The sequence below is a fragment of the Bombyx mandarina genome, chromosome 06, assembly GCF_030267445.1.
Source record: "Bombyx mandarina strain Sakado chromosome 06, ASM3026744v2".
NCBI classification, from domain to species: Eukaryota; Metazoa; Arthropoda; class Insecta; order Lepidoptera; family Bombycidae; genus Bombyx; species Bombyx mandarina.
This window is the reverse complement of record NC_143213.1, coordinates 13,171,111-13,184,788: the sequence shown is the minus strand read 5'-3', so window position 1 is coordinate 13,184,788 and position 13,678 is coordinate 13,171,111. Positions and strand designations below refer to the sequence as shown.

The 13,678-nt window shown below is 36.9% G+C and overlaps 1 protein-coding gene across 2 annotated transcripts in view; it reads left to right on the top strand.

The window, feature by feature from the left end:
• Nucleotides 1-4,075: 4,075 nt before the first annotated feature.
• LOC114252986 (glucose transporter type 1) overlaps nucleotides 4,076-13,678 on the top strand; it is a 33,489-nt gene continuing 23,886 nt past the window's right edge. Inside the window, exon 1 of one of the 2 annotated variants that reach the window (XM_089728150.1) lies at nucleotides 4,076-4,247. Coding sequence is in view for 1 of the 2 variants with exons in the window: in XM_028187713.2 (XP_028043514.1) it covers nucleotides 7,843-7,882 (40 nt within the window). In the remaining variant the exon portion in view is untranslated. Of the gene's footprint in view, nucleotides 4,248-7,381; nucleotides 7,883-13,678 lie in introns of those variants that run through there. The other variant, XM_028187713.2, reaches the window with a different exon arrangement.

Below are 13,678 nucleotides of genomic sequence, written 5' to 3'. Positions count from 1 at the left end.
ATTATGGAGCCCTCATCCGAAAAATCCATTTTTCGGTCGGAATCTATTGATCATGACACTAATCATAAATACCACTTTAAAATATGTCATCAAAACATATTTAGACATTCTGTTTAGATATTTCGGGAAAAAGGCTACCGACAAAATCTCTTCGGAACTATTTAAATAAAATAGTTTTATTCCGCAGTGAGTAAAACACTATTGTAAATTCGTTAAATATTTATTAATTAAGTGATTTTAGAGAGGAAGTCACAAGGAATGACGTTTGTAATTTCATTAACGAATAAATGTTCTGTAGGTGTTTTTTTTTATCAGGCGGTCCCTTGATAAGTTTAAAATTTGCATGCGGTGCGGTAGTGCGGTGCACCTTCCTTGAGGTGCGCTGCGGTAGTGTGCTACGGACTTTAGAGTCAGCAAAACAATTAAAATAGATTGTAGTAGTCTAAGAAAAACACGTACTCAAAATACGATAACATTCAGCATGCTAGAAATGGGCTGATGGCACTGTACTATGCCATATCTTTATGTTTTGCGGCAAACGACAACTTTATAAAATCAGTGTAGCAAATTTTAAAAATCGTCATATCGTTTACTTGGAAAATTTGAAGCACGAACTCGTCTTAGATTTCACATAATATCTAAATCACATCATCTTTGCACATAACAATATACTTACTTCCTATTAAAGTATAAATTCTACAAATACATTCATACTCAACAATATTTAAAATAAAATAAGCCAAGAACGTTTATCGATAAAACCTACTAACATTAAAATCTTCTGGGCAGCACTAAAACCGCCATGTTTTGTGGCCAGATGACGTCACAGTGGCACGAATTTTTTGTTGACGTTTCATTTCCATAGGTTTCCTACTTCAGTGGGAACACCTGTTTATGCCTGTTTTCTTGATCTGTCCAAGGCGTTTGATTTGGTTTCCTATGACCTCTTGTGGAAAAAGTTGGAAAATATTAAACTACCCACGGAAATAAACAACATTCTCAAGTTTTGGTATGGGAACCAGATCAACAATATGCGATGGGCTGGGGCTTTGTCTCTTCCGTATAGGTTGGAGTGCGGGGTGAGACAAGGGGGGTTGGGCTCGCCTACGCTCTTCAACCTGTATATGAACGAGCTGATCGGCGAGCTCAGTAGGACCAGGATTGGTTGTTTCATAGACGGGGTGTGCGTAAACAACATCAGCTACGCAGACGATATGGTGCTGCTGAGCGCGTCTATCTGTGGCCTAAGGCAACTTGTTTCTTTGTGTGAGGGATACGCCAAATCACACGGTTTGGTGTACAACTGTAAAAAGTCGGAGATCATGGTCTTTGAGACCAGGGGTGGGACGCATGATAAAATACCTCACGTAGTACTCAACGGAACGCCATTGACAAGAGCTTATAAATTTAAATATCTCGGCCATGTGTTGACCCCTGATCTCAAAGATGATGAAGATATTGAACGAGAGCGGAGAGCGTTGTCGGTTAGAGCAGACATGATAGCTCGAAAGCACCCTCTTTAGGGCCTACTGTACTAACTTTTACACGTGCAGCTTGTGGGCTGGATATACTCAAAGATCGTACAACGCTCTCCGTGTTCAATATAATAACGCGTATAAGGTGCTGGTGGTGCTGCCCCGTTTTTGTAGCGCATCAGGGATGTTTGCAGACGCGCACATAGATTGTTTTTACGCTACCATGCGTAAGAGGTGTGCATCTCTGGTAAGCAGAGTGAGGGCCAGCTCCAACAGTATCCTGAGCATGATCGCAAGCAGGCTGGACTGTGTATACATGGGTCGCTGTGGTGCCATCTCCCATGGGATGTTACGACAGTAATTCATTGTGATGTAAATATAACTACTAACATAGGTCTAAGTCTTATTAACAATTTATATGAGTCATGCTTACTTGCAATAAAAACATTATTATTATTATAATTATAAATCACACAAGCCTAGAGCAAAATATTTTTTTAAAAACAACGGCCAATACTTATTGTGAAAGTGGCTAATTTTTTTTTGTTTTCAATTTGATTCAGCAGAATAAAAACCATTTTATCCTTATCAAAGCTATTAATTAATATTTTGTATTTAATTTTACTGCCATAACTTTATGGCGGCTATTTGTATTTTTTTGAATTTCGTCGTTGATTTTTTAATCTCTCCCCACTTTCCATAATTTTTATTTGAAACAATTAAATTACATGAACCAGTATATTCAGGTATATTTAACTATTTATTTGTTTGTTGTTGTATATATTGTTGTTGTTGTATTTAATTTGTTTTTTGAAAGTTCTAAACACTAAATGATCATTGGAACTCAGATACAAATAGCTTACCTATCCCTATTAAACCAAACGTTTTTTTTTTCATGTATTATATAATAATTAACACAGGGTACCGAGCGCTATCGATCAAATCATGTTCAAATCAAAATAATTTTACAGTCAATATTATATGTATATCTTTAGATGTGAGTCTATGGTTGAAACGGAGGGAAATAAAAATGTATTAAATTCAAATTTTAATGCAAAATACACAGAACCTACTTAAATTCATGGATGTTTACTTGCACTGAAATATTCCATTTTGACAGACAGAATCATGGAAGATTGTTGAGATTCATGACATTTCAATTTATTAGGTGTATAACATGTGTATAACCAATGAAGTAGGAAACCTATGGAAATGAAACGTCAACCAAAATTTCGTGCCACTGTGACGTCATCTGGCCACAAAACATGGCGGCTTTAGTGCTGTACAAAAGATTTCAATGTTATCAGGTTTTATCGATAAACGTTCTTGGCTCATTTTATTTTAAATATTGTTGAGTATTATTTATTTGTAGAATTTATACTTTAATGGGAAGTAAGTAGGTATATTGTTATGTGCAAATATGATATGATTTAGATGGGTGAAATCTAAGACAAGTTCGTCCTTCGAATTTGCCAAGTAAACGATATGATGATTTTTAAAAGTTGCTACACTGATTTTATAAAGTTGTCGTTTGTCGCAAAACATAAAGATATGGCGTAGTTCAAAGCCATCAGCCCATTTCTAGCATGCTAAATGTTATCGTATTTTGAGTACGTGTTTTTCTTAGACCATTACAATCTATTTTAATTGTTTTGCTGACTCTAAAGTCCGTAACATACTACCGCAGCGCACCCCAAGGAAGGTGCGCCGCACCATTTGAATCACTTTCGCTTGAGAGTGATTCAAATTTTAAACTTATCAAGGGACCGCGTGAAAAAAAAAACACCTACAGAACATTTATTCATTAATTACAAACGTCATTCCTTGTGACTTCCTCTCTAAAATCACTTAATTATTAAATATTTAACAAATTTACAATAGTGTTTTACTCACTGCGGAATAAAACTATTTTATTTAAATAGTTCCGAAGAGATTTTGTCGGTAGCCTTTTTCCCAAAATATCTAAACAGAATGTCTAAATATGTTTTGATGACATATTTTAAAGTGGTATTTATGATTAGTGTCATGATCAATAGATTCCGACCGAAAAATGGATTTTTCGGATGAGGGCTCCATAATGAATTTAAATACATATAGATAATAGTTTTAGGACATCGACTTTCTTGAGATCCTATAAAATACGTTTTAATTATTATTTTTGTATGTTTTAAGCATGATAAATTATGAAATTTTATATAATCAATCATATTAAATCGATATCATAGTCAATAAATAATGTAGAACCCAAAACAGACGGCCGAACTGACGTGACAATGACATTTGGCGCGCTAAACATGGCGGATTTTTGGCCTCATTAGACGGAGACGAAGATATTTACGTATATTCATGTTTCATTTTATGTACGCACTGAAATACTGTTATATTGTTTTCCTGCGAGTTAAAGTGCTGAGTAAGAACGAGATAGATATATGTTTATGTATGTGCCTTCAAAATGGGTGCTATTTATATAAGCAATTGTACGTATAGAACAATATGTCGTGTCCCTACTATATAGGTCTATGTGTATAACCTATGATGACATTTGATTGCTATGACGTTTGGTGAAATAATTCAAAAATTGAATTAAAGTATGTATACCGTACATACAATTTTATTTATAACAAGAAATGAGATTAAATTGTAAAGTGTGGTGTTAGTTATTTGTTGAATTTTTTTTTCGGTTAGTTTATTTATAATTAAGTGCTTTAAAAAGTGTTTTCTTCTAAAGTATGATTTCACGGAAGTGTGTTCATAATAAAAGCTAATGCTAAGGTAAAATTATTTTGTACTAAATTATTTGCTGACTTCTAGGTACTTTTGTTTTATCTATTATATTTCAAATTCATTATTTTATTATACATGCATAAATGACATCCAAATAGTTACTTATGAATCGTTTCTTAAACTTGGTACAGTTTTAATAAACTAGGAAATTATATTTAAAAGTGCGATATTTTTGTTGAAGATCTTTATAATGAAAAGCTGAAACTAAAATAATCTTTATTCCATCTTATTAAATACTAGCGACCCGCCCTCGCTTCGCTTCGGAAACTGTAATTTATTATTGATTTCTCCATTATTTAATGGATGTTATTATACATATAAGCCTTCCTCTTCAATCATTCTATCTATTATAAAAACCGCATCAAAATCCGTTGCGTAGTTTTAAAGATTTGAGCATACTTAGGGATAGACAGATATAGGTTCAGAGAAAGCGACTTTGTTTTATACTATGTAGTGATTCCATCTCGGAGGAGAGGAATACCTCATAAGTTAGAGCTGTATTCAACTGTTGGCTAGTAATATGTGAAGTATTTAATGAAGAAAAATAATGTTTATCTATAATATTATTGTAATGAGTGTATTAAATGAATGGGAATCTTAAATCTAAAGCCAAAATATGTTCTTATGGGATAGGCGTGTCTGTGATGTGGCTGCATTGTAAGAGCTTGTAGAGATAAAATTATCTAGTCAGTGTCTTAATTGAAATTAATTGAAATCCCTACATAAAGTGACTTATTGTAACACAGTAAATTATATCATTTTCAACTCTCATACTCCACTGCATTGATGTGTAAACTTAACTGAAAAAAGAAAAAAAATATACCTTTATTAGAAGTACTTTATATATGAGGCACTCTAGTATGATTTATGCCAGCTAAATTATTTTAGACCTATAACAGATGTAGAAGTCCTAAACCCGTAAAACATAAAGGATAGTGTTTTTTTAAATGTAAATAAATAAATTTAAAGTAGCAAATTAATATTCCATTTGAACCACTGCAATAATAAATAGTTCTTTATATACCTTGAGATGTAAGTTCTAAGGTCTCAAGTATAGTTACCTGTAGGTGTATTTTATTCCTGTTGTGAAGCATATTTGCATTTACATATATAAAATATTCCAGAGTGTGTATGTTTATGAAGAGACTTGAAAATGCACTGTGTCTATTTATTCATTTAAAATTTATTGTGCAAGGTCACAAATAAGAGAATGTGGCATGGTTCAGTCTACACTTCATTTCACGGCAAGGTCCTACAGTGTATGCCATTACACAACCCTAGGCTGAATGTTGTCTGTTGGATATCATGCTAGGCTAGAATCCTTCGAGTCTTCTCACTCAATCGTTCATTGCCATAATGAGAAAGTATACAGATAGAACATATTATTTTCATAGGCGTCAACGATTATAATACCTTGCTATTTCTTCACACAAGTTGTTCTTCTGTTTGTATATGTATGACAACTTTCTTCTCTTTCATTTGGCTCTCCATTGCTGGAAGTTTGTTGTCAATAAAGTATACATGTTTGACGTGTTTCGGGTGAGGGCGGCTTTGCGTTGCCTCGATAATTGTTGCGCCGCCATGTCGAAGTAGCATTCTGACGCTACCTTAATATACTCACGTAACTGTTCTAAATGTAGTTCATCTTGAAGGTCGACATTCTTCAGGTACTTCCCATAGTGCTAAGACAGGTATCCTGCAGAAGCGGTATTGAATGTCCTGAGAGAGTTTATGTGCATGCGGGGCGCGTGGGCGAACACTATATTTGCATAGGTCATGACGGAACGTATGTATGTTTTATAGTGTCCCCTTGTTACGAAGGAACAATTTACTTCGCTTGCACATCTCGGGGTATAGTCGACCGAGTAGGAGTAGCGGCACGGTCGCATACTATCTAGATGTAGGCATCAAATGTCATCCCTCTGTCGAGGGTGACGCCTAGGTACTTGGCCCACCGGCCGGCTAAAGATTTTGATGGTAATGGAGTTACCGCGCCTAATTTGAGGCGAGACAATAGCACTCGTGTCGGGTAGACGCCCCCTTTTGGAGAGCACTGCTGTGGTTTTCGTGGGATTGATGTCGATACGTCACTTTCAGAACTACTATCTTAAATTGGTGGCCGCGATCTGGAGCTTACTATGCATGAGCGAGGATTTTTCTTACTCGAGTAGTAGATAGCCGTATCATCCGCAATAAGGACTAACTGGGTAAACGGCGACCAGGCTGTATTGTTAATATATAGGATAAAAAATTACGGGGAGACAGCCGAGCCTTGAGGGACCTCGGCTGAGATTTGTCGCGGAAGAGAGCGAGTTCCCTCGACTAGATACTGAAACGTATGGTTCAACAAGAAGTCTCGCATGATGAGCATGAACTTTCTGGCACGCGTATGGTGTATCTTTTATAAATTATACCTTTGTACCAGGCTTTGTAGCACGATATCGAAAAAGAAAACCTCTGTGCAGACGGGTCCGCGTTGTTTAGCCCTAGGTATCTGTCATGACGAAGAAAGCCATACAACTATTAACTTTTCGACAGACTTCAGTTTCCGCGATATGTTCCTGGTTCAGCTGACACGATTCTAACACCAGAAATCGAATACATCGTGACGCCGCTTAAATAATCTCTTTAATGGTCCACGCTGAGTTGGAATATACTATTACTCGTAGAAGCATTGCTCAAATATCTCACTCGTAGTTTGACATTAAACTCTTTGATGGTCCACGCTGAGTTGGAATATACTATTACTCGTAGAAGCATTGCTCAAATATCTCACTCGTAGTTTGACATTAAACTCTTTGATGGTCCACGCTGAGTTGGAATATACTATTACTCGTAGAAGCAGTGCTCAAATACCTCACTCGTAGTTTGACATTGATTTGTCGGCAACACAACATTATTTTCATGCATATTTAAGAAAGAAATTCAAGAAACTGCGACTGTGTACGAATAGTGACTACTATAGATAGTTTTTTGAAATTTATGGCATCGATAGTAAAGAATTAACAAAACAGCTTTAAAAGAGGAAGTTAATTTTTAAATGAACATTCTTTTATGCGGCTTGGGTATCAATTCTTTTGCGTCTGCCTCGGTAGCTTACGGTACTTGTTATTTGCAACTCTGAGTAAATATTTGTCCACTGTTCGTCATCGGAACAGAGTCCACAAAGTGATTAATTTGTGGTACTTAAAGTTATTTAATTCATTCTATGACGTGTCTTTTGACGGACTGGTTAGAATATCAGAGTCCGCGACGTTATTATCGCTGATAGCCGTTCCTCGTTATGTAGGGCTTCGGAGGCAATAAAATTAAAATATTTTAACTACATCGATTTCTATTCAAATCGCGTAATCCATTATACATATTTGTTTAAGTTATTCGCATTCCTTTTGAATGGTTTAGCATCACTATGCAGATGATGCCAGTATTTTAAGTGATGTGTTGCTAAAACCACTATTCTTGTGTCGCTTGTTTCTAGAAGATTCAGAATTTAATCCATAAAATAAAACTACTTTGCTGTGCGTTTAATGTTTGAGTGCAATTCTTTAGAGTGATATTGGAAATTCGTTGTGTACATTGGGAAATGGAAATACAACCTACGTCATCACTACTTAGACAGGGTGGTAGGTATACTATTTTATAATAAAAAAAATGAAAGTAAGGTTTTAGCTCTAACAACTACATTTCACGTGGCTACTACGTGACTGACCCAAGACTTCAGTCCATCGCCGTAATGTAATCTAAAGCTTTCATACTAGAATATTCTTATTGAAAATATAACAATCATGAGCGAGTATGACCCTCTACTAACCGGAGTGATGGAGTTCGATGGGGTTTGGTTGCTAGTTGATTTTGCCTGGCTAGTCTTGCACCTTACGCGCCTTTCTCATCACCTAGTCTTCTAGGAGAAATTGAAAGAAAAGGTCAGGTGAGTCTTCCTTTCCGCCATCTTCTTCTCTGGAGACGCCGGCGCGGGCGTTGGATAGCCCAGTCGGATATCGGATCAGTATCCGTACACAGATCCTCCCTATCTCCTCTCGGTGCTTTTAGACATTTTAAGCACCGGTTATCGTAAGATTTCGACGGGCAACAGTATACTAAGCTAAGCCAAATTTTCTCATCGTAATTCCGATCCGGTGATAGATTCAGTGAGGCACTGATCTTATCAAAATCTTTTAGGTTAAACTACGTGAGCTCGCTTACAAGTTCGGAGAAGCTATAATACCCCTTTGAGGCTACCGGCCTTTATTAAGTCGGTAGAAAGAAGTAACTACCCTTGTGAACATACAATCCTCCATATCACCAGTAATATCAGCTAGCAATACATAGAGTTCAGGCTATTATAAATAATCGAATAGGATGTGATTTTCTCTGCCCTTCTATAAACGAAATACAATAAAATCTATACTAATATTATAAAGCTGAAGAGTTTGTTTGCTTGAATGCGCTAATCTCAGGAACTGCTGGTCCGATTTGAAAAATTATTTCTGTGTTAGATAGCTCATTTATTGAGGAAGATTATAAGGCTATATAACATCACGCTAAGACAAGCGGAGCACCAATAAAGAATGTTTCAAAATGGGGCTTTTTTCCCCTTTTGAGAGCATGCGTTGCGTGCGCTGCAGAATCGGTTAAGTTTCACTAAAATAATGTATGACAGAATTGTTCCCTTTTAAAAGATCTAAAAAAAAAAATCCGCGGCAGAATATGTCTATATGTTAAGGTCGGCTCACTATAACGTTTTTTATGCTAACCTTTGTTCTAAAATACTAATACTAATAGTTTGTCTACCTTGGTTCTGTGATCACGGATAAGGGGAGCTGTGAGCCTGAAATACGCCGACGAATTGGAATGGCTAAAACAGCTATGACGCAGTTGAGCAAAGTTTGGAAAGATCGTAATATTTCGAATAGGACCAAAATACATCTTGTGCACTCACTGGTCTTTCCAATCGCTCTCTATGGAGCAGAAACATGGACCATAAAAGCAGCTGACCGAAACAGAGTTGATGCTTTTGAAATGTGGTGCTGGCGCCGCCTATTAAGGATTCCATGGACAGCCCACCGCACGAACATCTCGGTCCTACATCAGCTTAAAATGGAGAACGCTCAACGCCTGTCTGCCACCTGTCTGCAACGCATAATGCGCTACTTTGGCCACGTTGCCCGCAGAGGTGTAGACAACTTGGAACGTCTGATGGTCACTGGGAAAGTAGAAGGAAAACGTCCTAGAGGCCGGAGCCCCAAACGTTGGTCCGACCAGATCTCCGAGCAAACCAGCGGACCACTTAGCGCTGCACTACACCAGGCAACTGACCGGAACCGATGGAGGCTGACAGTAGACAGGCTAAAACGGAGTCACGATCCTCAGCAATGAGGGAGCGATGGAGAAGAAGAGTTCTAAAATAAAGCATTATTTGTGAACTATTCCACGCGGACGAAGTCTGGACGGGCATAAGCTAGTAGTAGATATTTCTAAAATATACGGTTATATTAACCTATACTTAAGGAAATACTAAACCACGTTTCATGTCACGTGTCCGGAAATATGACAATGATTTTTTTATTTTTCTAATGTATGTACGTAAATAGACATTGTTGGTACTTTGTACAACATTGTCACGGGGCGCACCGTTGTATGCGACTCGCGAACCGTTAACGTCTCTCAATGAAGCGGACGATGACTTTACTGATAATAAAATAATTGAACTGTTATCAATGAACGAATGACTGAATTCTAAGGCGAATTTACATATAGCTATATCGGTATAATGCTTAGATTAGACAATTTTGAAGTCTTCGTGGCCTAAGAGATAAGACGTCCGGTGCATTCGTGTTGAGCGATGCACCGGTGTTCGAATTCTAGGCAGGTACCAATTTTTCTAATGAAATATGTACTTAACAAATGTTCACGATTGACTTCCACGGTGAAAGAATAACATGGTGTAATAAAAATCAAACCCGCAAAATTATTATTTGCGTAATTACTGGTAGTAGGACCTCTTGTGAGTCCGCACGGGTAGGTACCACCACCCTGCCTATTTCTGCCGTGAAGCAGTAATGCGTTTCGGTTTGAAGGGTGGGGCAGCCATTGTAACTATACTCGAGACCTTAGAACTTAAATCTCAAGGTGGGTGGCGCATTTACTTTGTAGATGTCTATTGACTCTAGTAACCACTTAACACCAGGTGGGCTGCGAGCTCGTCCACCCATCTAAGCAATAAAAAATAAAAAATAAGATCCGGCGAGAAACTCAGTCGGCTGTGTCTCTGGGCAAATTTACTCGCCGAGCCCTTCGTCGCAAGCGACGGGTTCGACGAGAACGATGAACGGTGCTTGGGTACCTAGAAGCATCGTTAGTGGATCGAGAGGGTTCGAAATGACGTGAATTTCGATATTAGTGATAGATAGATAGATAAATGTTCAATGTTCCTTCGGAGTTGTCCGATTGCACTGAACTTATTGTAAGTGAAATAGATGTTTTTTCTGATTGTCTCACTACTTACAGGAAAAATCTGTCGCGGATCATCTCCCAATTAAATTAATCTTAAGCAATGAATGAAATGTATTCAAATCTTAGCTGTATATTTTTTTTATTTTTGATGTTAATGCACTGTCGATTGCACCTATAATTGAGGTGACATCTGCCATGAACTTTTGTCAATTTGTCAATGTTTTGTATTGATGATCACTTTGTTGGTGCGACTTAATAAATAAATAAATAAATAAATAAATAAACCAACCAACAATCAAACTGATACTTAATGGACCAAGGACGCAAGCAACTGTTTTCCCGGCATAATGCAACACGTTTCCGAAATACAAATTTAACGCGAATCAATCCAAGGGGGAACATCTAGTTAATAAGGAATTAACAAAATCCTATACTATTTCTCTATGTCTTTATGGCAGATTGCCTCGAAATATATTCAGCTATTTTTGCGTGAATGAATAACGAAAATCCATACCATTTTGGTTCTGTGGTATCGGTCTAGAGTAATACCACCCATCTCTTCCCAGTGGTACCGTAAAGAGCGAAAAACGGGCTGAAGGCCTTAACCAGAGAACGAGCAGATATTTACTGCTTCACTTCACGTGGATCTAATTTGTTATGGCGAGCACCTTATCTGAGGGTTCTCTACAGGCATTGGTAAAGGACACGCTTTATGGAACAGAATTGGAATTTCCTAAGACGATTAGTGCCTTTAAAATAGTAAATGCACAGGTAAATGGTGCTGCATAGTGAGCGCCGAAAGTCCGCCTTCGCCGGTACCCGTTCTGGGGAAAGGACGGGATTTCATCCCCAGGAAGATTCTGAAGACACACATCGGGAAGACCATGCGTTCGTTAATCCTTTAAAACAATAATATTAAAAATATTGGAACTATTCCGTATATCGCTATTACCAGTTAATAGTCAGTATCAATCCCAATGGGCTATAAACTTATCACAGATCATAATAGATAGATGACTGCTGATTTATGCCAATAATAAAATCATTTACCGTTTTTAGCGTCTAGCGTTCTATTGTAGTTGTGAAGTAGGTCATTGTACGAATGCCGTGGGTTTATTGAATTCTCACAATCGTTTAGTTAAAAATATATAGTAAACAGCGTTTTGCGCCAGTTAATTTTATTGTACTTTCAAAGTATTTAGCAATGTTGTGTTATTTTGATTGATTGGTTGGTTATTATATTTAGAACACAAACAAACAAAACATTCAAATATATTGTACTTTCGTGACTGAATCTTTGTGGTGTCCAAGATTATAAGGTATTTTTTTTATTTTTTATTTATACACGTACATTTTTTTGGTATCATTCCAAAAATGCACCTTATGTTAATAATAATATGAGGTTTATCTTTATATAAACACACTAGCGACCCGCCCTCGCTTCGCTTCGGAAACTGTAATTTATTATTGATTTCACCAATATTTAATGGATGTTATTATACATATAAACCTTCCTCTTCAATCACTGTATCTATTTAAAAAAGCCACATTAATACTCGTTGCGTAGTTTTAAAGATTTAAGCATACATAAGGATATAGGGACAGAGAAAGCGACTTTGTTTTATACTATGTAGTGATGACAAAAAAAAAACAAAATTGTCAACGAACTGTTGTGGAAAAGCAATGTTAGTAATTCGCGTAGTCGTGACATCCATTTTTCGAACCAGTTGTGTACGTTTAGATTACGGATTTCATTAATTGCTTTTTCACAAGAGTTGAGTTTTGCGACTTAATCGAGTATTTTGTTTTACGAAGGCTCGTTTGTTAGTGAAAATTCAAGTTAACGAAGCTGGGAAAAACATTATTTCTCTTTTTTTTGTACTAGACAAAAATGAACAGAAAATTAGGACAGAGACAGGGGAGAACAGAAAGGAGAGGAGAAAGGCACTGAACCATTTTGTCTATGTCTATTTAAGTATTTTTTATTTTATTTTGAATAATTTATATATTTTTTGATGAAATGAAAATAGTTTCTATAGTCAGCATATGGTTGGGTTCTTCAATAAAATACTGATGACATATTAGGTATTTATTGCACACCTTGCTTAGCTGGCTTAGGTGAACGACTGCCCGCGCAGGAGCGTCGCCCGACATAGCACACACGCACACGTCACACTGCAATATGCAACGTTGCATATTATCTACACTACATATCATTCCGTGGTCAAGAAAACTGTAAAGTAACAAATGTTGCCAATTTAGAAAAAAAGAAAAACAAAATTAGCACGAAACTAAATCACCTAGTGTTTTATATTTCGGCTAGATTATCAGGATCCGTCAAAAGCTCGCATTGTTTCAACAAAATATGACGGAGTATTATCACGATAGGCACGGGTGAAAAACCAAAGCATACAGCTCCACTCCATTAATTTTTACACAATTGTTTTTTTCTTCTACCTACGCCGAAAGTTCGGTTTTCGTCCCGCTGTACAGGGAAGAAAGTGTAAAATTTTCTCCCTGGGTACAAGTGCGCATGCGCGTTAGTATCTACGTATGCTCTCACGCAGCTAAAATTTTCCGCCATTGTTGTGCTCGGGTAATTTTCAATATTGTGTTTAGTGTAAAAGTGAAATAAACAAAAGGCAATAAAATTTAATAGTGAAGTATTAATCAAAGATGAGTTCATCAGACAGTTCTTATTCAATTTGTAGTAGTTTATTTAAAAATTAAAAAACAGTTAAATTGTTTTTTTATGAGTACGGGGGGGGCTCCGGGAGGTTTTACACGCGGGAGGAAATGTCCAACTTTGCTCCCTTGGTGCACAATGTACTATTGTATTTTTAAACTTTCCAAATGAATGCGAACACCATCATTTTAGTTCCCGTGCCTTGTGAATTAACGGGGTATCAGTGTAGGTGAAAGATTGTTCTGGTGAAGGAATTCTGAAGTTTCAACCGCGTTAGCCC